Raw genomic sequence first — 20,842 nt, 5'->3', positions numbered from 1 at the left:
ATACGCTTGTTTGAGTTATTATTATTCGAAGTGTACGGGCAGAGCCCGTACTATACGGGGTTCCAAGGGGGCAGCGCCCCTGGGAGCAGGGTCCAAGGGGCGGCAGCCCCTGGCGGGGTCCAAGGGGCAGAGTCCCTGGCTGGGGTCCAAGAGGGAGAGCCCCTGCCTTAGAAAATAAAATTTATGAAAATTTATCACAAATTTTCAGACAAAAATTCAAGGCAGTTTTTAATGCAATTTTATTAAAATTCGAAAATAACTGCCAGAGGCAGTTATCTGCAAGAAACCCCAAAATTCGTATTCAGATTTTGGTCACAGTTCTCTGGTTCATCAATTCACGCAAAACACATACCCAGGTTCAATTTCTCGAAATCAGAGTTGTATCCGATTGAATTATTCGGGTGAACCACCGAAATAATTTGATCTGAGAGTGATTACACGCCTCTCTGATCATCCGGCAAACCGAAATTCCCCAACAAAGATCAAATTACTTTCTGTGAAGATGGCAAGCGGATCGATAAAGGATATGACAATCAAGGAGAACAAACTGGAGAAGTTCGAAGGGGTGGACTTCCGAAGATGGCAGAAGATGATGCATTTTCTTCTGACTTCGTTGAAGGTTGTGTACGTGTTGACTACTCCAATCCCGGAGATACAGGAGGAGGGAAATCTGGAGCAAATCAGGAAGAGGTCGAAGTGGGAGAACGGCAATTATATATGTCTTGGCCACATCCTGAACGGTATGTCTGATCCCTTATTTGATGTTTATCAAAATGTTGAAACTGCAAAGTTGCTGTGGGACACGTTGGAAGCCAAATACATGGCAGAAGATTCTTCTAGTAAGAAGTTTCTTGTCAGTAATTTCAATAATTACAGAATGGTTGATGAACGGCCTGTGATGGAACAATATCATGAATTGCTACGAATTCTGGGGCAGTTTGCCCAACATGATATGAAGATGGATGAATCCATCTCTGTTTCGAGTATCATTGACAAGTTACCTCCTTCCTGGAGAGATGTTAAACATAATCTGAAACATCAGAAAGGAGAGTTAACTTTGGTTGAACTTGGAAGCCACTTCAGAATTGAAGAAGGCTTGAGAGCACAGGAAAATGTGTTGGTCAATGATGATAAGAAATGGGCTGGATCAAGTTCTGTGAACATGGTTCAAACGGGTGAATCATCGAAAGGAAACAGTAAGTTCAAAGGGAACGCAAGTTTCAAGGAAACAACAATTCGGGTTCAAACAAAAAGCCGAATTACCCTTGCTGGAAATGTGGTAAGGTTGGTCACTTTAAGAGGGACTGTAAAATGATGAAGAATAACAAGAAGTCCGGTTCAAAGAACAAGAATGAGGATGGTTCTAGCGGGTCCAAGGACCCGGGCAAGCAATGTCAGAATTTAGTACAATTTAATAATTCGGTTCAGAATTATGTGTCACTAATTTCTGAGGAATTTTATGTGCAGGATGATGACATTGCTTGGTGGGTTGATTCGAGTGCAACGAGTCATGTATGCAAGGATCTTCGTTGGTTTAAAGACTTTCAACCAATCGAAGACAGATCTATCATCAAGATGGGGAACGTTGCAACTGAACCAATCAAAGGAATAGGAACTGTGAATCTTGTTTTTACTTCTGGAAAATGTTTACTTTTGAACAATGTTTTGTATGTGCCCGGAATTCGAAAGAATCTGTTAAGTGGCATTGTGTTGAATAATTGTTGGTACAAACAAGTATTGGAAAATGACAAGTATATCTTGTCAAGACATGGTACCTTTGTTGGTTTTGGTTATCTATGTAATGGTATGTTTATGTTGAATGTTGATGTCTCGTTTATGAATGAATCTGTTTGTGTTGCTTCAACTAGTAATGTTAATGATGTACCTTCAACTAGTAATGCAAATTGCATAGCTTCAACTAGTAGTAGAAACAACTTGACTGAATCGGAATTATGGCATGCTAGACTAGGACATGTACATTATAAAAGAGTTAAAGAAATGTCTAAAATGAGCTTAATTCCGCCTATTAACATAAACAATGATAAATGCCATGTTTGCAAGTTGAATAAGATAACCAAAAAGCCTTTCATGCAACATGTTTATAGGGAAACTAAAGTGTTAGATTTGATACATAGTGATCTATGTGATTTTCATGCTACACCATCTCTAGGTAATAAAAAATATGTAGTAACATTTATAGATGATGCTACTAGATTTTGTTACGTTTATTTGTTGCATGCTAAGGATGAAGCTCTTGAAAAGTTTAAGATTTATAAACAAGAAGTAGAGCTTCATCGGAGTGGGTTGATCAAAACCCTACATACGGACAGAGGTGGTGAGTATTTTGATCCGGTGTATTTCCAATCTACTGGAATAATACACCATACCACAACTCCTTACACACCGGAACAAAATGGTGTGGCGGAAAGGAAAAATAGGACTTTAAAGGAAATGGTTAATACCATGTTGTCCTATTCGGGCCTAAGTGAGGGCTTTTGGGGTGAGGCTATGTTGACAGCCTGCTATTTGCTAAATAAGGTTCCAAATAAAAGGAACAAGACCACCCCTTTTGAGCTTTGGTATAAAAAACCACCTGAGCTGCATAAGCTGAGAGTTTGGGGTTGTAGAGCCGTGGTGAGGCTCACTGATCCTAAGATAAGGAACATAGGGGAAAGAGGTATAGACTGCATTTTCATTGGGTATGCGGAGCATTCATTTGCTCACAGGTTCTATGTTATAGAACCAAATGACTACGTGTCAGTGCATACGGTTATTGAGGCAAGAACTGCAGAGTATGATGAGAATAGATTCTCTTCAATACCTAGGCCTAGAGACATGGTTCCAAGCTCTAGTAACTCTCACTTAGCTGATCAAGTGATTGATACTCCTCCGGAACCTAGGAGGAGTGCTAGAGCAAGAAAAGCTAAATCATTTGGTGATGATTTTCAGCTAGATTTGGTTAAAGGATCAAGAGATGAAATTAAAATTCAATATCAATATTGCTTCAATATTGAGGAAGATCCTAAAACCTATAGTGAAGCCATGGCATCTCGGGATGTAGCTTTCTGGAAAGAAGCTATAAATGATGAGATGGACTCTATTATGCGGAATAACACTTGGAAACTATCTGATCTACCCCCTGGGTGTAAACCACTTGGTTGTAAATGGATCTTCAAGAAGAAGATGAAAGTAGATGGTTGAATTAAAAAGTTTAAAGCCCAATTGGTTATCCAAGGCTTTAGACAAAAGGAAAGAATTGACTACTTTGATACTTACGCTCCTGTAGCAAGAATATCCACTATTAGATTGCTGGTTGCCTTGGCTGCAATACACAATCTTGTAATTCACCAAATGGATGTGAAAACCGCTTTCCTGAATGGTGATTTGGATGAGGAGATATATATGAAACAACCAGAGGGTTTTGTTATGTCTGGCAATGAGCATAAGGTGTGTAAGCTAGTTAAGTCATTATATGGCTTAAAGCAAGCACCAAAATAGTGGCATCAAAAGTTTGATGAAGTGGTTTTGTCTAATGGTTTTGTATTAAACCAAGCAGACAAGTGTGTATATAGCAAATTTGATGATTCTAGGAAAGGAGTCATAATTTGTCTATATGTAGATGACATGTTGATCTTCGGTACTGACCAGGATCAAGTTGATAAAACAAAGAAATTTTTGTCATCTTGTTTTGATATGAAAGACTTGGGGGAGGCGGAAGTGATCCTTGGTATAAGGATCAAAAGGGAGAACAATGGCATTTCTATTTCTCAATCTCATTATATTGAGAAGATATTGAAAAAGTTTAATTTTCATGATAGTTCTCCGGTTAGCACTCCAATGGATCCTGCTTTTAAGCTCTCACCTAATGAAGGTGTAGCTGTAAGCCAACTTGAATATTCAAGGGCCATTGGATCTCTCATGTACGCCATGATTAGCACTAGACCGGATATAGCTTATGCTGTTGGAAAGCTTAGTAGGTATACTAGCAATCCAGGTGCAAGTCATTGGCAAGCAATGAATCGAGTATTTAGGTACTTGAAAGGAACCATGAAATATGGTTTGACCTATACTGGATTTCCTTCGGTTTTAGAAGGTTATTCGGATGCAAGCTGGATTAAAAACAAGGAAGATCATTCTTCCACGAGTGGATGGACTTTTCTACTTCGAGGAGGTGCCATATCTTGGGCATCTAAGAAACAGACTTGCATAACTGATTCAACAATGGAGTCTGAGTTTGTAGCATTAGCCGCAGCTGGCAAAGAAGCCGAGTGGCTAAGAAACTTGATTTATAAGATTCCATTGTGGCCTAAACCTATATCATCAATATCTATTAGATGTGATAGTGCTGCTACCTTGGCTAAGGCATATAGCCAAGTGTATAATGGGAAGTCTAGACACTTAGGTGTTAGACACAACATGATTCGTGAGCTCATCACGCAAGGGGTGATATCGGTGGAGTTTGTGAGAACTCAACAGAATTTAGCCGACCACTTAACCAAAGAGTTATGTAGAGATCTTGTGCACAAGGCGGCTGTAGGGATGGGATTAAAGTCCACCTGAGATTTCTCGTGTTAAGATACCCAATTCCCACCTAATATGACGTTAGGTGCTGAATTCAATGTGGAAAGCTTAACATCTAGAAATTGGAACACATTAGTAGCATCATCCCAAGGTATGTGTTCAGACCTACAAGTTAAAGGAGGTTGAAGGTTTTCTTCTTAATAGTTCTTTGAAAAATTGCATATGCAGGTGCAAGAATAAAGAGCTACCTATATGAGCATGAAGTTTAGCCGCTTCAAGAAGCTAGGACTTGGCTTTGATATGTTCATTGAAGGATGGGACACAGGCTAGTAAAAATAGTGTCAAGAAAGAACATTAGAGTATGTAAACTTGTGTGTATATTATCTTCATGTATTCACTGAATAGAAAGGGTTCAATCCTTAACGACACCCCTATATTCGAATATTTGGAATGTGTAATATACTAATGTGAAATTCAATCGTCGCGATATTTCATTTATGCATAAGTTTGATTGTTGTAAAATTGTTTAAGTTAATCAAGGATTATGCTAAAATGGGGGAGGAATGTTAGATATTTTAGTGTAATCGGGGGATTGACTTGGTGATCAAAGCGAATAATAATACACATCAAGCAAGTTAGGAGGTGCGGGAGTGTACGCTTGTTTGAGTTATTATTATTCGAATTGTACGGGCGGAGCCCGTACTATACGGGGTACCGAGGGGGCAGCGCCCCCTTGGCAGGGGTCCGGGGGCAGCACCCCTGGGAGCAGGGTCCAAGGGGCGGCAGCCCCTGGCGGGGTCCAAGGGGCAGAGCCCCTGCCTTAGAAAATAAAATTTATGAAAATTTATCACAAATTTTCAGACAAAAATTCAAGGCAGTTTTTAATGCAATTTTATTAAAATTCGAAAATAACTGCCAGAGGCAGTTATCTGCAAGAAACCCCAAAATTCGTATTCAGATTTTGGTCACAATTCTCTGGCTCATCAATTCACGCAAAACACATACCCAGGTTCAATTTCTCGAAATCAGAGTTGTATCCGATTGAATTATTCGGGTGAACCACCGAAATAATTTGATCTTAGAGTGATTACACGCCTCTCTGATCATCCGGCAAACCGAAATTCCCCAACAATCAGAAGAGGAGTGGACAAACTTGGAGTTTGATTTAAAAGACATGTGGACCGTGAAAGTCTAGCCCAGCAAAGGGTTACGTGAAAGTTGGATTTTTAGTGCCTTGAAACATTTTTTATGATATATTAAGATAATATATCCAAAAACCTACGATATATCCCTACATTCTAAAAAGGGGAAACGATCAGAGGGGGATAGACAGCACGGTTGAAGGATCTTGAGAAGATTTTAAGAAGTTGGAGAAGGATCGATACGAGAACGAATCCGAGACCGAGAGAACAAAGATTTAACACGCATCAATTTTTATTTTTCGGTTTCTTTTTCGTTTAAACTCGTTTGGTTATGATTCTTGCCATTAAAGAACACGAGTGTTGGCTAGTTTTATCTTTCCACCTAGGTTGAGATGAACTTAGAACCTTTGTTTTGATTTTTATATTTGACGTTTTCGACTATGACGTGTTTTGATTTAAAATAACTTTGGTTTCTTGCTGAATATGATTATGTGTGCTAGTTCTTGGCTGTGATTATTGTTTGGTTATTGATTTTTGATGTGTTTAGAAAGAAGAAATTCACCCTAGACATATTCTAGTAACTTATAGGTCGTTTATTCCAGGTTCTCGATCTAGAGTTTGGTTTAAGAAATAATCCAAGGTGACCAAGTTAAATAGATCAGCTAGGTTAAAGTGTGCATCCAATCTTGATGTTTGATAGTTTGAACACTCGATAGCTCGGGGTTCTTCTATTTATACGCGTTTAGTTTCTCCTAGATATTCGGTGTATCAAATTGAGGTTAGCTTCACATCTAAAAGATTACTAGGGTGATCCTCTTCTAATTCTAGTAGTTGTGGGATTTGGTATCGATAGGTCGAGTCGGTCCATCTTAGCACTTCATTACGTGTTCTGATTGTTCTTCATAGTCGGTTTCTAGGAACTGGAGAGTGGGGGTCCCGCTCTGAGCTGACTAGTTACTATAGGACTTAATTATTCTTAGCGGGAAGTTGGTCGGATTAGATATCAGATCTTTGGTCGATTGTCAAAGTCATAAGTCATTACATGTTCTAAGGGATTCATTGCCTAGGTGGTTTCTCCTTCAGATTGATTTAAACCTCGTGTTCCCAGTCGTTTAGCTATCTCGTTCGTCTTCATTAGTTTAATTTAGATTTTAGTTAATTAAAAAACCCCCCCAAACAACAAAACAGTTAAGTACAGTTAGGTTAGAGTCAGTCTAGTCAGAGTCTAGTAAACGTAGTCAGTAGAGTCTCGTGGGTTCGACACTCGGACTTACTTAGGCTATACTTGTCACACCCCAACCGATGGCGGAATCATCGGGGCATGGCACTGAGCGACACAGATTGTCCAAAAGTTTCCATAACAATTATTATCACAATTCAATTTATATAATACCTCCCATACCGTACCTCAAATAGCAAACAAATTATTACAGATAACATCAAGTCAAATATTCTATTCCGACAACTCAGATTTAAATATAAAAATTGTTTAAATGCTTCTAGAGACTCGATCTGCAAGATCTACAGACAACTATGCTCTAGACGCTTATTCTAAGCTCGCCTTCCTAGCAGATAAGCATCCTAATTGCCTGTCACATACGTTAAAATAAAGTCAATACATGAAATGTAAAGGTGAGCATACAAGTTTGATATAGCATATAAAGTTCGAAATTGTTTACGCATAACCAGCACGTACACAGAGGAAAACGAAGCATGTTAATTATCGACATGGATACCAATGACTGCGGGTTGACTGTCCGATACAGTTTGCAATACATGATTACCACCGTAATCCATGCAAGTAATTGTCCTTAACAACCCCCGTGTGAACGGGTGCTGAGTCCAAACTATAGTACTACGTCGTTAAGGCAGGTAGACAGCATTCCAGGTGTAAACACAATCAACAAGCATTCATTTAGTCACGTAATACATGCATAATCGGTTAGCGTCTAAAGAAATTGAGTAGTGTGTTCGATTGTGTTTTAAATAGGTAATGTATGTAACACCCAAAAATACTAAAGCAAAAAGGGTTCGAGTATACTCACAGCGATTGATTGATGGATTGAAGGGAGCGCTTGAGAGTAGGGTTAGCCTGAATAGTTCGATAGCATAACGATGAGCAATGCGTAAAATGGAAACAAGTGATGATGGGTCGAATAGCCTGGTCGATCGAACGGTAGGTTCGATCGAACGGGTTGTTCGTTCGGTTAGGTAGTCCGTTCGGACAGCCTCTTCTATCGGCCGGTAGGCTCGATCGGTTGGACTGTTCGAGTGGATTGTTTCTTCCTTTGTGTAGGATGTGTTTGTGTTTGATGGCTTGTCCTTTTGAAGTTTTCGTTGTAGTATTTGAGAACACTGAAGTGTTCTTACCTTTCACGTCGATCGATCGAACGGTCTGTTCGATCGGCCGGCTTAACCGATCGGTTAGACACTTCTATAGTGAGTCCTCAACTGGGTGTCACCTGATCGGACAACATGTTCGATCGGGTGGCACCCCAATACGTCGAACGAGTTGAAATTCGATTAAGGGTTGAAGCATAGTATCTCATGATCCGATGAGTAATGTTTTCGAACAGCTCGTTCGATCGAACATTACTTCGTTCAATACTATACATCATGAAATTGTCAAAGTGTGGGGCCATGTGCTAGCCGATCGGCTGGCCTGGTCGATCGGATGACATGTCCGATCGGTTGGGCTGTTCGTTCGAACAGCCTGTTCGATCGGTCAGCATCCTGACCTGGTCGGCCTGTTCGTCTAACACTTGGCTGTTCTGATTGTTTGACGTTATATCGGGGTATTTTGACAACGAGCTGAACCATGGAACCTTCGTTCTTCCTTGTTTCTCCTGCTCGGACAGGAATCACCCAAGTCCGGCCGGTGAACAGTTCGGTACGGTAATTTAACGTTTAACCCGAAGTCGGTGAACCTCGTAGATAGAATCCGAATCTTGAACCACACAAACATTAGAATGATTAGTGAGTTGGCTCAAGCTCCGTTTCTACCGATTTGAAAGCATTGAGTGTAAAAGAGTTGAAAGAAAGTTGAAATTCATTCTTTCAATCCTTCACATCATGTAAATGTTTAGATCTGTGATGGATCTTAGTTTGTTTATGTGGAAATTGGCTAGATCCAAGCGATTCTTGGTGGATTGAGGTCATAACATGATGTTCTTGAAGAACACCATGATGACATCATCCTAGAATGCTTAGATCTTGATGATTTCGCAATTATAAATCAAGATTTGAAAGATAGAAAGATGTAGGAGTGTGTATTGATCAAGAAAGTACAAGATTTAGGATGAAAACTTACCGAAATCGGAAGAAATCTGAGAAAAGTAGGGGAGCACGAGCTGGTCGGTCAGAGGGTTTCCAAAAGTGGAAAGAATGACAATGACAGGCCTATTTATAGGCTTCCCAAAGAGGAAAGGGCTGGCCGATCGGCCAGGCATCCCGATCGGACAGCCTGCTCGATCGGACAGTCTGTCCGATCGGCTGGGCTGTTCGATCGGCTAAGAGCCTGATCGATCCACAGCCTGTTTCGAGTGTACGGTGCGACGATTTCTGGTATTTCGATTTCGATTGAAGACGATATGAGTACGATAGAGTTTCCTATTCAAATTACTTTTAATCCCAACCACTATATCTACATACAAGCATCTACATTCCATATTCGATTTCGATTTCGATTGAGTTTCGAGTTTCGATTTTGATTGATTCGATTGGTCACCACATATAACATAAAGTAAACACGCACAGGTAACACGTAAGGCACACACACACGTAATATAACACCAAGTTCGCATAATTCGAGTATCGAGTTTGATTGATGATTCGATTAGCTTGATTATTGATTGGTTAACTTTATCGCATTGTTACTTCCTGTAGGATCGTGATCTGACCCGAACGAGTCGTTCAGAGGCGTTCTTCTATGTTTCAAGTGCGGAATAACAAGAAACACAGATAGAAATAGCTTGTTCTTCACTTTAATCTACTGTTTTATTGATTTAACAATGATTACAGCTCAAACGTCACACCGGCAGCACCTCGGTATGGAGTCCGTCCAAATCCTCTATGTTTCGCTTATAAGACAGCTATATATAGGTGTGAGGATTCTGCTTATACATACATGTCCACACAAGCGGAACCACTTGTGCACATATAAGCGGAACCATCATGTCTATTCAAGCGAAACCTTTATACCATGACCTTATAAGCGAAACCTGTTCACTCAACATGTATATTCTCCTATTTTCTCGTAAAACACGCCCTAATCTATACAATACAATGTTTGACTTGATCTAAGACGAAATCAACAGATGTAGTGCACCAACAAAATCCTTTTCAAGTTGACCCGTTGAAGTAGTCTGTTCATGTCGATCGAGTGAACGATGCTCATCTTTTATTATTCTCATACTTATTCGTTTTTTTAACACCATTTTCTAGCCTAGCATGTGTACGTAAAGGCTAATGATACCAAGGCTTCATGGGATGAGTCGAAGAATAAAACCATTCCTTAAAACTATTTTTTAGGTTACCTTGACTTAATATATTTATAAGATGGAATTTTGTTTGCTTTTCTCCCAAAATAGTGTTTTTTAGATCTAGACATAGGATTTTGGAATCTTTAGATTGCCCTTTTCACAGCCATCTTCATGCAACCTACACCCCTCTCCAGGATACTGAGTCAACTCAGCCAACCCAACTCACCAATATAATACATTTTCCCACCATTAAACACACCCTTCAAGAATTAAACTTCTGATTGCATCTTTTAAAGAAAAGAATTACTTACTTCAAAGGCCACCCATTATAGACCCTTTATATCAAAGCAACCTTAAGCCTTTCATGCCCAATATATGAATTAACCAAGCCACATTTTTTAACAGAAAACAAGCAAACAATATTCAACAGTACTTTAACATGCTTTCAATATCATTATCAACCTATAGATTCACCATTTTAATCTACTTGGTGTCGTTATTCACGTGTTCTTCGGCTTCCATGTTCACTATAACGAACAACTGTCCGTTTACAATATGGCCCGCTACACTTTCGGGTGCAGGATCAACCCCGCTTCCAACGTCAGGCTTTCAACTGAATACGGGCCAAAGCGCACAAATCCCTACAACCCCAAAGTGGTCTGGGAGAGTATGGGCTAGAACCGGCTGCACGTTTGATCCATCTGGTGTAGGTCAGGGTCAGGGCCACTAGGCCCAATCAGTTCAGTTGATATAACTTTTATAAAACTGTTTATGACACTTTATCTAAATTATTATGTATGTTTTCATAACCCGTGCATCAAGTTTGCCCTTATTATTTTTTTGACGGTTGGTGTAGGTAAATGTGAAACCGCAGATTGTGGTGGCAAGATGGAATGCAGTGGCATGGGTGCGACGCCGCCTGCGTCCCTCTTTGAGATAACGTTCGGTGGCTACAATAATTTGGATTATTATGATGTTAGTTTCGTAGATGGTTACAATCTACCACTCATTGTTGTGCCACGGTCCACATCGGGTGGATGTAACGCGACAGGATGTGCTTCAGACATTAACATGGGTGAGTCTTTAAATCGTATGTATAGGTGATCGATTTGGATAAGTAAAATTTTGTTTACAGGGTGCCCCAAAGAGCTACAGGTGGTGGGCGGCGATGGTGGTGGTGGCGCAGGTGGAATTATTGCTTGCAACAGTGCTTGTGGTGCATTTGGAATTGATCAATATTGTTGTAGCGGGCAGTATGCGAATCCGAACACATGCAAGCCGTCTTACTATTCTAGTATCTTTAAACGAGCTTGTCCTCGAGCCTATAGCTACGCGTTTGATGATGGCACGAGCACATTCACTTGTAACGCGTATGAATACGTTATTATCTTTTGCCCCAATAACAATAACAACAACAATAACAGGTAGGTTCTATACATCACACACAGATAAACATATATGTTTTCACATGCAAGGGGCAATCATGGTCATTATAGGCAGGGTTCGTTTACAAGACGAGTCAAGCCGGCCTGGCTCCTTTATTTTAGCAAGTTGAAATGTTGAGATCGAGTAGACTCGTGGGTCGTCAAGCCAACACATTTATTTAAAAATAGTATTTTTTTAGTTTTACACGTATTTACATATATAAAAATCAAACTTAATATTTTTAAGATATATATTTTATAAACAAAATAAATTATATTTATGTAATATTAGACTTTGTGTTATGCTCGGGGTTATAATTAATATATATTTAAATTTGGACTTTTTTTTAAAATTTTTTTACGTCCTTATAGTTTCCAATATTATAAACAAACGCAATACAAATTTGGACTTTAAATTAAAACAAGCCAACATGCCTGCCAACGAGCCAATTTAATGAGCCGAATAAGCTAGTCAACGAGTCGAGCTTACCTTTGGTGGTCTCGCTCCTGACGCTGTGCGACTTTTGAATCGGGTTCAAAAAGTCGTTAATAGTAATTCTTCGTCGCTAAAGGTTTCAAACTTTGTATTCAGTAGAATTGGTTTTTTTATTCAAAATGGGGTGGCGGCGCAACTTGTTGCCCGACTACCTGCCATTGCTTTGTAATTGCCCTTTTTCGTGTGGAATGATATTGGTTGGTGAGTATATATATATATATATATATATATATATATATATATATATATATATATATATATATACAAAATTTAAATTCATTTCAAGCGAGCTTCGAACAAGCCATGAGCTGAGAGCTTTGTAAACCACCCTTATTGTAGGTGGCAAGGTGGGTGGGTTCCAACTTCCATGTTAAGTAGTGGGTCAAAATGGATTTAAGTTAAAATTAAAATTAGACTTGCATCTAGCAATTTTTAACCTATTTGACCCAAAGCAATACATTAATGAGCTATTTCATCCATTGTCTAAATCTCTATTTGTTGATTTGCATTGCAGCATGGAGCAGCAAACACCCCAAACCGACCCGTTAATAGCTCCTCATATTAAAAATGGCCGAACGGGAGGGTCTAAGCAGACAAACACATCGAACGCCATTTTACAAGTTTATGTATCGACATGTCTCGTTGTAGTTTCATTTCTATCATTGTACTTGGTACATATGTAACATTAGATGGTCGGGGTTTTCACGCTTTCACTCCCAACATGTGATCAAGATGTCAAAATCAAGAGAACACATTGAGATATCGAGTAGTTACACCATGCATGCAAGACGTTATGTTAGATAGATGTGGATTAGTTATGTTCACTTGTTTAAATTGCTTCGCACACTTTATGTAAAGTTTATTTTATCACTAATAATAAAGCACGTTGGCTGGTTCAGCCGGTTTGAGATTTGTGTGATTCAGTTGAAGATGATTTGAAACTTAGAACTAGCCGAGTAAACTAAACCGATCGGTCAGCCTTATTATTTCCTTATCTTCTTATTATTATTATTATTTTTTTTTTTTTTGTAATATGCAATATTATATATCAGTAGAGGGGGCAATCTTGACCCAAAGCCTTCCAATTGGGTTAGTTTGGGTTACTTTTAAAATTATATGGGTTGGTTTGGGTAAGGTATTTTAACTAAATGGGTCACAATGGGTCACTTGAAATTCCATCTTGTTATTTTCGGGTCAAAGCGGGTCGACAACATTGAAGAAATGGGTCGATGTGGGTCAGTGTCTTAAAGAAACGGGCAGGTTTCGGGTCGGGACGAGTTTCTTACCGTTTCGACCAGTACCGTTTCGACACGAACCGTTTCGACCTGTACCGTTTCGACACGAACCGTTTCGACGCGTACCGTTTCGACCCGTACCGTTTCGACCAGTACCGTTTCGAATCAAACCGTTTCGACGCGTACCGTTTCGACCAGTACCGTTTCGACCAGTACCGTTTCGACCCGTACCGTTTCGACCAGTACCGTTTTGATGCGAACCGTTTCGACGCGAACTGTTTCGTACGTACCGTTTCGACCAGTACCGTTTCGAATCGAACCGTTTCGACGTGTACCGTTTCCGACATGTACCGTTTCGACGCGAACTGTTTCGTACGTACCGTTTCGACCAGTACCGTTTCGAATCGAACCTTTTCGACGCGTACCGTTTCGACCTGTACCGTTTCGACCCGTACCATTTCGACCCGTACCGTTTCGATCCGTATCGTTTTATTATTGTTCCATTTTTGTCAAATCGGTTTATAAAAAGTTTTAAGTTAAATGACCTGCATACAACATATATGAATCCGGCTTACTATCTAGTGATGATATTTTAACGTAAGTAGGAGATATAACAGTGAGGAAAAGAATTCACCAAATAATATGTTCCATTTGGTTTAAAGCGACTTGAGAAAAATAATCACTAAACGCTAACCAAGTCTCATTTAAGTCACTTAAAATTAAATAATCATAAGATCTGTAAAGAAATTGAACAACAAAAAAGCCTAAGATCACTAAACACTAACCAAGTAACCAAGTTCCATTTGGTTTCGACCCGTACCATTTCGAATCGAACCGTTTCGACCAGTACCGTTTCGAATCAAACCGTTTCGAACCGTACCGTTTTGACGGGAACCGTTTCGATGAACCGTTTCGACCAGTACCGTTTCAAAAAAACACTAATAAATCAACGATCAGGATCCTAAATCCTAATTACATCATTTCAAAATTTAACATAATAATAAAAATAATAATATGTTCAAATTAGCACTGGAATCATCACTAATTCATTCAACATCATCCAATCAGAAGAATGAAGAAACAAAGATTGATATGAACAACACCTTTTTTGCGATCTTGGCGACGTTTAGCGGGGTGATGAGACAAAACCTTTTTAACTCTTTTTAAGGGGTGATGGAGTGGACTAGAGAATGAAATACACGAGGTAACGGAATAGATGAGTGAAGAGGTGTGGTACCTATTTAAAAAAAAAAACATTTTTTAACCAACCCGACCCGACCCGACCCGAAACCCTTTCTGACCCGAACCCGTTCCAACCCGAACCCGTTTCGACCCGAACCCATTTCGACCCGAACCCGTTTCGACCCGAACCAAAACAACCCATTTTTTAATTGACCCGTTTCGACCCGAACCCGTTTTGACCCGAACCCGTTTTGACCCATGACCCGACCCGACCCGTTTGCCAGGTCTATATATATGTCATCGACAGTCTTTATGATTTCAAAACTTTCAACAAAAAAAAAGGTTTTGTAAAAATTTCAAAATTTTGGTTCATACAATTAAAACTAACTGTCAACATATTGGGGTAGTTAGGTTCATTTTAGGTAATGGAGAATTAAGAAGTTTCTAGTTTCTATCACTAGAAAAAAGACACCATCAAGTAACACACCAACTTGTTAAAACCAACCGATCTAACCTACTTATCCACGTGGCCAAATTGATTTGTCATTTTCCTAAACCTTAGACTGTGGGTATGGTGGGGTAGGGGTTGGGCTTGGGTTAGGGTATTAGTTGACACGTGGCTTGGGTGGTAGACATGGGCTAAACCCACATTCAACACGGTATGGTGGGGCGGGGGTTTAGGGCGTTGGTTTGTTGGGCTTCGCTGGGCTGACCCGCTGGGCTATTTGAATATTATTTAAAACAACAAATTTAATTTTTTTAACATTTTTAAATAAAGAAAATTACAAAAAAAAAATCCTAACTTTTATATTTGTTTTTTTATCTCTTCTCTCAACGCCAAGACTAGTAGTAACTCGTCACCCTGTAGGTGATCAATGGGCTGGGATAGAAATTTCAAATCATCCCGTTTTTGTTTCTGGGCATCACTAGCGCCATCTCTAGCTTCTTTGCTCCTTCGTATTTCGGCCCTTTGTTGTCGGAATACGTTGAATGTATCCAACTTGCATGAAATGTCATCCAACTGCTCGCTGTATATTCCCCTACGCGAGCCAGAACTCACAGCTGAAGGCGATGCCGTACCAGATCTTGATTTTTGAGCACGCCTTCTTGAGACATTTTTTCCATACTCGGGCCGGTTTGGGCTTGGCGAATCATCCAAAAGGTCCTCAAACTCTTGATCTCGTGCATCAGATTAGGCTTGGGACGAGGCCCTTGACCTTTTGGAAGACGAGTTAGTTTCGCTACCAATGGGGATAGTCGCCCACTTTGGATGGAACTTACAAATCTCCCAACAATGCATGAAACGGAAGTCGGTCCCCACATTTGATTTGAATGTGACCACTGCATTTGTCAAAATGTCGGCTTCGGTTTCACCACTTTTAGGGTTTTGTTTTGCTTTATTTAAAAAACCACTAAATTTTGTAAGTTGGGTGTTTATCTCGCTCCACTTTGAGGATAAGCTATCGTTTTCACGATAAGCCTCCCTTCCCATTTCTTCATGGAATACTCTACTAACCGATTCCCACAGGGCGGTTCGATGTTGCGAATTTCCTATTTTAATAAAAAAAAATTAATATATTACAAAGTTATATAAAAAATAACCATTAATAAAAACAAAGGTTAAGAATACCTAAAGTTGAATGTTGAGATTGTTGACACCAAGCCCTCGCCAATGCAACTTCTTCAGCAACGACCCTTTTTTGTTGTTTTTGTTTGGCGGTTTCAACTACTTTATCCGCCTCGGTTTTTTTCCTATGACTTCTCTTTTTGATGGGTTTCGATGCGGAAGGACCATCATTGGGTGGTTGAGTTTCGGGAACGGATTCGTTTTGTGAAAGGTCGATGGAGGTTGGTGAAAGGTCGATGGGCGATTGTGAAAACGGGGTAGGTATCGAATCGTCGATGTGTGAGAAGTTAGTAAACACACGATTCCCGATATACGATGTATAACTCGCCATAAGCACGGTTATAAGGATGCATTTTTTCATTTTGTAGAAGGAGAATTGAAGATGTATAGAAGATGTGGTTGAATGTGGTAAAAATGGAAGAAAAATGTGAGTTTTATAGTGAAAAATTATTTTTTTTTTAATATAGCCGTTGGCCAACGGCTAGCTCAACGGCTCTTTTCTTTTGGCCATACACAGCCCACCATGTCAGCTCGCTTCCCCCGCCCCACGCCCGGCTTGAAACCCAAGCCCTAAGGGCCACGCCCCAACCCAAGCCCACCCGGGGTAGTACCTTGGACGTTTTCCCCTAACCCAAGCCCCATACCCCATGACCTTAGTTAGTGGTTTGCCTCAAAATTAATTGTAGTCATAAGTCGTAACCGATCAAACTGAATCGTTAACACCCATGAAAAAGTCACTAATTTATTATATTTGCTTTTAAGAAATGAAAACAATAGATATATTAGAGTACTAGGTTATCAGTTGTGAATACTCACAGGTTGTGAATTTTTTTATTTAAAAATTAAATCTAATCTAAATATTAATAAAAGATTACAATTAATGCCACGTGTCAATTTCTCCTTCAACTTCACAAATATATTTTTATTTTTATTTAAAAATATCTTGTTATCCTTATCCTTATTATTATTATTATTATTATTATTATTATTATTATTATTATTATTATTATTAAATCTCTTAATTTCAATTTTAATATTATATATAAAAAGTATTTTGTTATCCTTAATCTTTTTATTATTATTTTATTATTATTATTATTATTATTATTATTATTAAATCTCTCAATTTTAATTTTAATAACATACGAAGGAATATTATATTTTTTGTCTTTTTGTCTTTTTTTTGGCATTATGATTTTTCATTTTGTAACAAAACTTTAGTTTTCATAATTGTGTCACAAAGGTTAAATAATTTTAGTTTTTTATTTGTTTTTGTTTTACGTTTTTCTCGGATTTGTTCGTCGTGCGTTGCTATTTAGCACAGTGTTTGATAGTCACATTTGGCCCCTCAGTGTTTTTTTTCATTCGTATTTGGTGGTCACATTTGGTCTTTTAAGTTTGTTTTACCCCCTCCACTGTCTAATACGCATCGTTATAAATTCGACTCCTTCTACGTTTTACGTCACTTAAGTCACTTTGTGTTGGAAATTCGTGTTTTTTACGCTTTACCCGGTTTTGGTCTTCGTTCGATGCTACTTAGCATGGTTTTGTGTCCCCATCTCCTCAATGTTGATAGCACGTTTTTATGCCCACTGGCCCGCAACGCGGGTAACTTAAGACTAGTATACATATATATTAATAAATGAAAATTGCATGATGAATGAGGTAGATTAATAAACGATAACAACGTCTGTAAAATTAAACAGTTATAAAATGTAATATTGAGAAAAAACAAAGTTGCTTTCTAGTTCGTTATATATCATAGCTAAAAGAATATTAAATAACTTAAGCGGCAACTTCTTCGTTAACTTCTTCTTTAACACGTGCAAGACGTCGTTCAGGAATACAGACCAAAGCTTCTATCCCTTTAAAAAGCATCATATCAAACTTTGACTCGAAAATCATGTCGAAGACAATAAAGTGTTCATCTTCAATTGTCATGTCTTCTTTGATGCGGTTCCATCAAGTAGTCATATAAAAATTTTCACCATGTTTCTTCATAACAACTTGACATGTATGGTTAGGAAAAGCAGTTATAGTAACATGTGTCGTAGGTATTATGTTCTTCATCTTATGATGTACAAAAAATCTAACGATAAGTTGCAAGTAAAAAAAAGTATTTCATATTAAAGAAAGTTGTATATAATTTGTTAAATACTAAACAAATATAGTAGATACTTAAAAAAATAATATAATTACCAAATGATCTTTCTGTTCAGATAACTCGGAGGTTTGACAATATAAGAAATCAGTGTGAGCAAGTGCGAAATCTTGATAAAAGTATATCAATCTAAAAGTTAGACCACCTTCATACTGAAAAAACAACTGCTTTTGTTTTATTCCGGTTAAACTTTATTTGTTTTAGTTAAATCTCAACTTTAATTTGTTTTGGTTAACCTTTTTTAAGTTTTACTGAATGCACCTCCCCCACTAAAGTTTTTAAGAAAATACAATCAAACCTTATATTTTCTATTATGTATACTAGGTTATAAGCCCGTGTATTACACGGGTTGAGTAAATAAATTTATATACTAAATAATAAAATATTTTATCTTTAAAAACTTCCTTTTTTGCACGGGTTGAATAAATATAATTTTATATATTAAATAACAAAAAGTAATATATATAAGAACCATATTGTACGGGTTGAATTAATGTAATTTTATATACCAAATAAAAAAATATATCTTTAAAACCACATGTTTTACACGGGTTGAATAAATGTAATATTGTTTACCAAATAATAAAATAATACATCTTTAAAAAAACCTCATTTATTACACAAATTAAATAAATGTAATTTTATATACCAAATAATAAAAAAGTTAGCAAATGTAATTTTGTATAGTGAAAATAAAAATGTTTAATATATTAATACAAAGTTTGGTTTTCGTGTTAAATAATTTGTTTTATTTAAAATGTTTTAAATTAACAATTTACAATTTCGGATAATAATTTATTAGAAAAATAGAAGAATGGTATTCGAAATTTAAAGTAGGATAAAATTTAATATTAGCTCATTATTCATTTATTTATTTAATTAATATAAGATAAGTTTGGAAGTGAGGCGAGAAAATCATAAAATAAATACCTCAATGAACGACATCTGTCACACATTAATGTTTTATTATATAGTATAGTATAGATAAAAATTTAGATTGATATAAATAGATTATTTTGTTGTAGCAATATTTGTTAACGAAGTCTCAATAAATTTAACCCATTATTTAAAACTCAAATCAAATGTATAAATGATAAATAATATTAGTTAGAGTAAATTACGATTTTGGCCCCTGTGGTTATATCACTTTTAACCTTTTAGCCCAATTTTTTTTTTTTTAACATCTGAGCCCCCAACGTCTTTTTTTCTAACCATTTTGGCCCCTAACACTAACCCCATCTATTAAATGTTAGGGGCCAAAAGGGTTAGAAAAAAGACGTTAAGGGCCAAAAAGATTAGAAAAAAAGACGTTGGGGGCTTAGATGTTAAAAATTCTTTTCGGGCTAAAAGAGTAAAAGTGATATAACCATAGGGGCCAAAATCGTAATTTACTCTATTAGTTAAATAAATAATATTATAAATGAGAAGGAGATTAAACCAAATAATAATTATCCATAAGAAATTAAACCAAATAATATTTAGTATGAGGATTATCTATAATTAATTAGAAAATATTAAACTAAAATAATACTTATCTATAAAATATGGCCTAATATGATGACAAGTATCCCTAAAATAGTTTCTTTTATTATATAGTATAGATAGATTATATTTTAGTATTGATTTTTAATACGATTCTTTTACCTTTGTAGTCATATAATTGTACAAATTATTATGATGGGTCCTCTTTATTTTACGAATTGCTAAAGATGTCTTCGAATTTACAAACATAGCCTACTTTGTACTTTCAAAAGTACACATACAAAAAGATAAAAAAAAAATAATTATACGAACTCTTTTAATAATTCTGGTAACTATAAGGTAAAATTTTGTTTGACATTAATTCAATATACTATTAAATCTAGTATTAATTAAATATATTTTAGAGTAAACTATCATTTTGGCCCCTGTGGTTTGGCCAGTTTTGCCATTTTAGTTCAAATCTCAAACTTATTACATCTGGGTCCCTGTGATTTGCATTTTGTTGCCATTTTAGTCCAAAACTCAAAATCCCTTATTTTTGACTGGTTTAATCACCCTTTTTTGTCCTTATCTGGAGGGGTAGCTTGGGCATTTAATTTTCATTAATGTGATTCAATTATTAAAAAAAACACATAATATAAAAACCCCTTTATTATCTCAAACAATTAGTTCATCATCTTCATCGTTCCTATCGAAACCCTAACCTAACCAGAGATCAAACCCCAGAAAAACCCTAACCCACAGGAGATCGAAGAACGACAATGGTGGTTTGCACTTGTGGAGCCTCAACGTCACTGAGAACCTCATGGACAACACAAATCCCAGGTCGTCGTTTTCACCGGTGCAACAAACCATCAAGCTGTGGATTCGTTGCTTGGGCTGAGCCACCGAAGATTGAGAATCCGGTTGTGATGATTCCTGCACTGTTGGACACCATCAAGCGGCATGAAGAGAATGCAAGACAGATGTTTGCTCGGAACATGAAGCTTGAAGAAGAAGCTAAAAAATTGGCACAGGAGAAGAAGATGCTTAAAGTAATCTTAGGTTTCAGTTTTTTGTTGTTTATGTTTTACTATCTTAAGTCTGGTTAG

General features: G+C 37.5%; 3 protein-coding genes across 3 annotated transcripts; all 3 read left to right on the top strand.

Moving 5' to 3' along the window:
• Window positions 1–502: 502 nt before the first annotated feature.
• LOC110880806 lies at window positions 503–1,315 on the top strand. The gene has a single exon (XM_022129253.1). It carries the CDS (start codon window positions 503–505, stop codon window positions 1,313–1,315), a length of 813 nt encoding a protein of 270 aa, XP_021984945.1.
• A 9,206-nt stretch (window positions 1,316–10,521) lies between these two features.
• Window positions 10,522–12,957, top strand: LOC110884229 (pathogenesis-related thaumatin-like protein 3.5). The gene is made up of 4 exons (XM_022131916.2): window positions 10,522–10,854; window positions 11,001–11,219; window positions 11,280–11,568; window positions 12,579–12,957. Exons 1-4 carry the CDS (start codon window positions 10,584–10,586, stop codon window positions 12,745–12,747), a joined length of 948 nt encoding a protein of 315 aa, XP_021987608.1. The 5' UTR covers window positions 10,522–10,583; the 3' UTR covers window positions 12,748–12,957.
• A 7,555-nt stretch (window positions 12,958–20,512) lies between these two features.
• On the top strand, window positions 20,513–20,842 carry LOC110880804. Its single transcript, XM_022129252.1, has one exon. The coding sequence runs from the start codon at window positions 20,513–20,515 to the stop codon at window positions 20,840–20,842; it is 330 nt and encodes a 109-aa protein (XP_021984944.1).

Source organism: Helianthus annuus, chromosome 4 (genome assembly GCF_002127325.2).
Source record: "Helianthus annuus cultivar XRQ/B chromosome 4, HanXRQr2.0-SUNRISE, whole genome shotgun sequence".
In the NCBI taxonomy this organism is placed as follows: domain Eukaryota; kingdom Viridiplantae; phylum Streptophyta; class Magnoliopsida; order Asterales; family Asteraceae; genus Helianthus; species Helianthus annuus.
Note: the sequence above shows the minus strand (reverse complement) of the source record. Positions and strands in the feature narration are given on the sequence as shown.

Coding starts and splice junctions, on each gene's coding strand:
- LOC110880806 (XM_022129253.1), top strand. CDS start 503: ATGGCAAGCGGATCGATAAAGGATATGACAATCAAGGAGAACAAACTG.
- LOC110884229 (XM_022131916.2), top strand. CDS start 10,584: ATGCTTTCAATATCATTATCAACCTATAGATTCACCATTTTAATCTAC. Junction 10,855..11,000: donor GTTTGATCCATCTGGTGTAG/GTCAGGGTCAGG, acceptor CGGTTGGTGTAG/GTAAATGTGAAACCGCAGAT. Junction 11,220..11,279: donor TGCTTCAGACATTAACATGG/GTGAGTCTTTAA, acceptor TTTTGTTTACAG/GGTGCCCCAAAGAGCTACAG.
- LOC110880804 (XM_022129252.1), top strand. CDS start 20,513: ATGGTGGTTTGCACTTGTGGAGCCTCAACGTCACTGAGAACCTCATGG.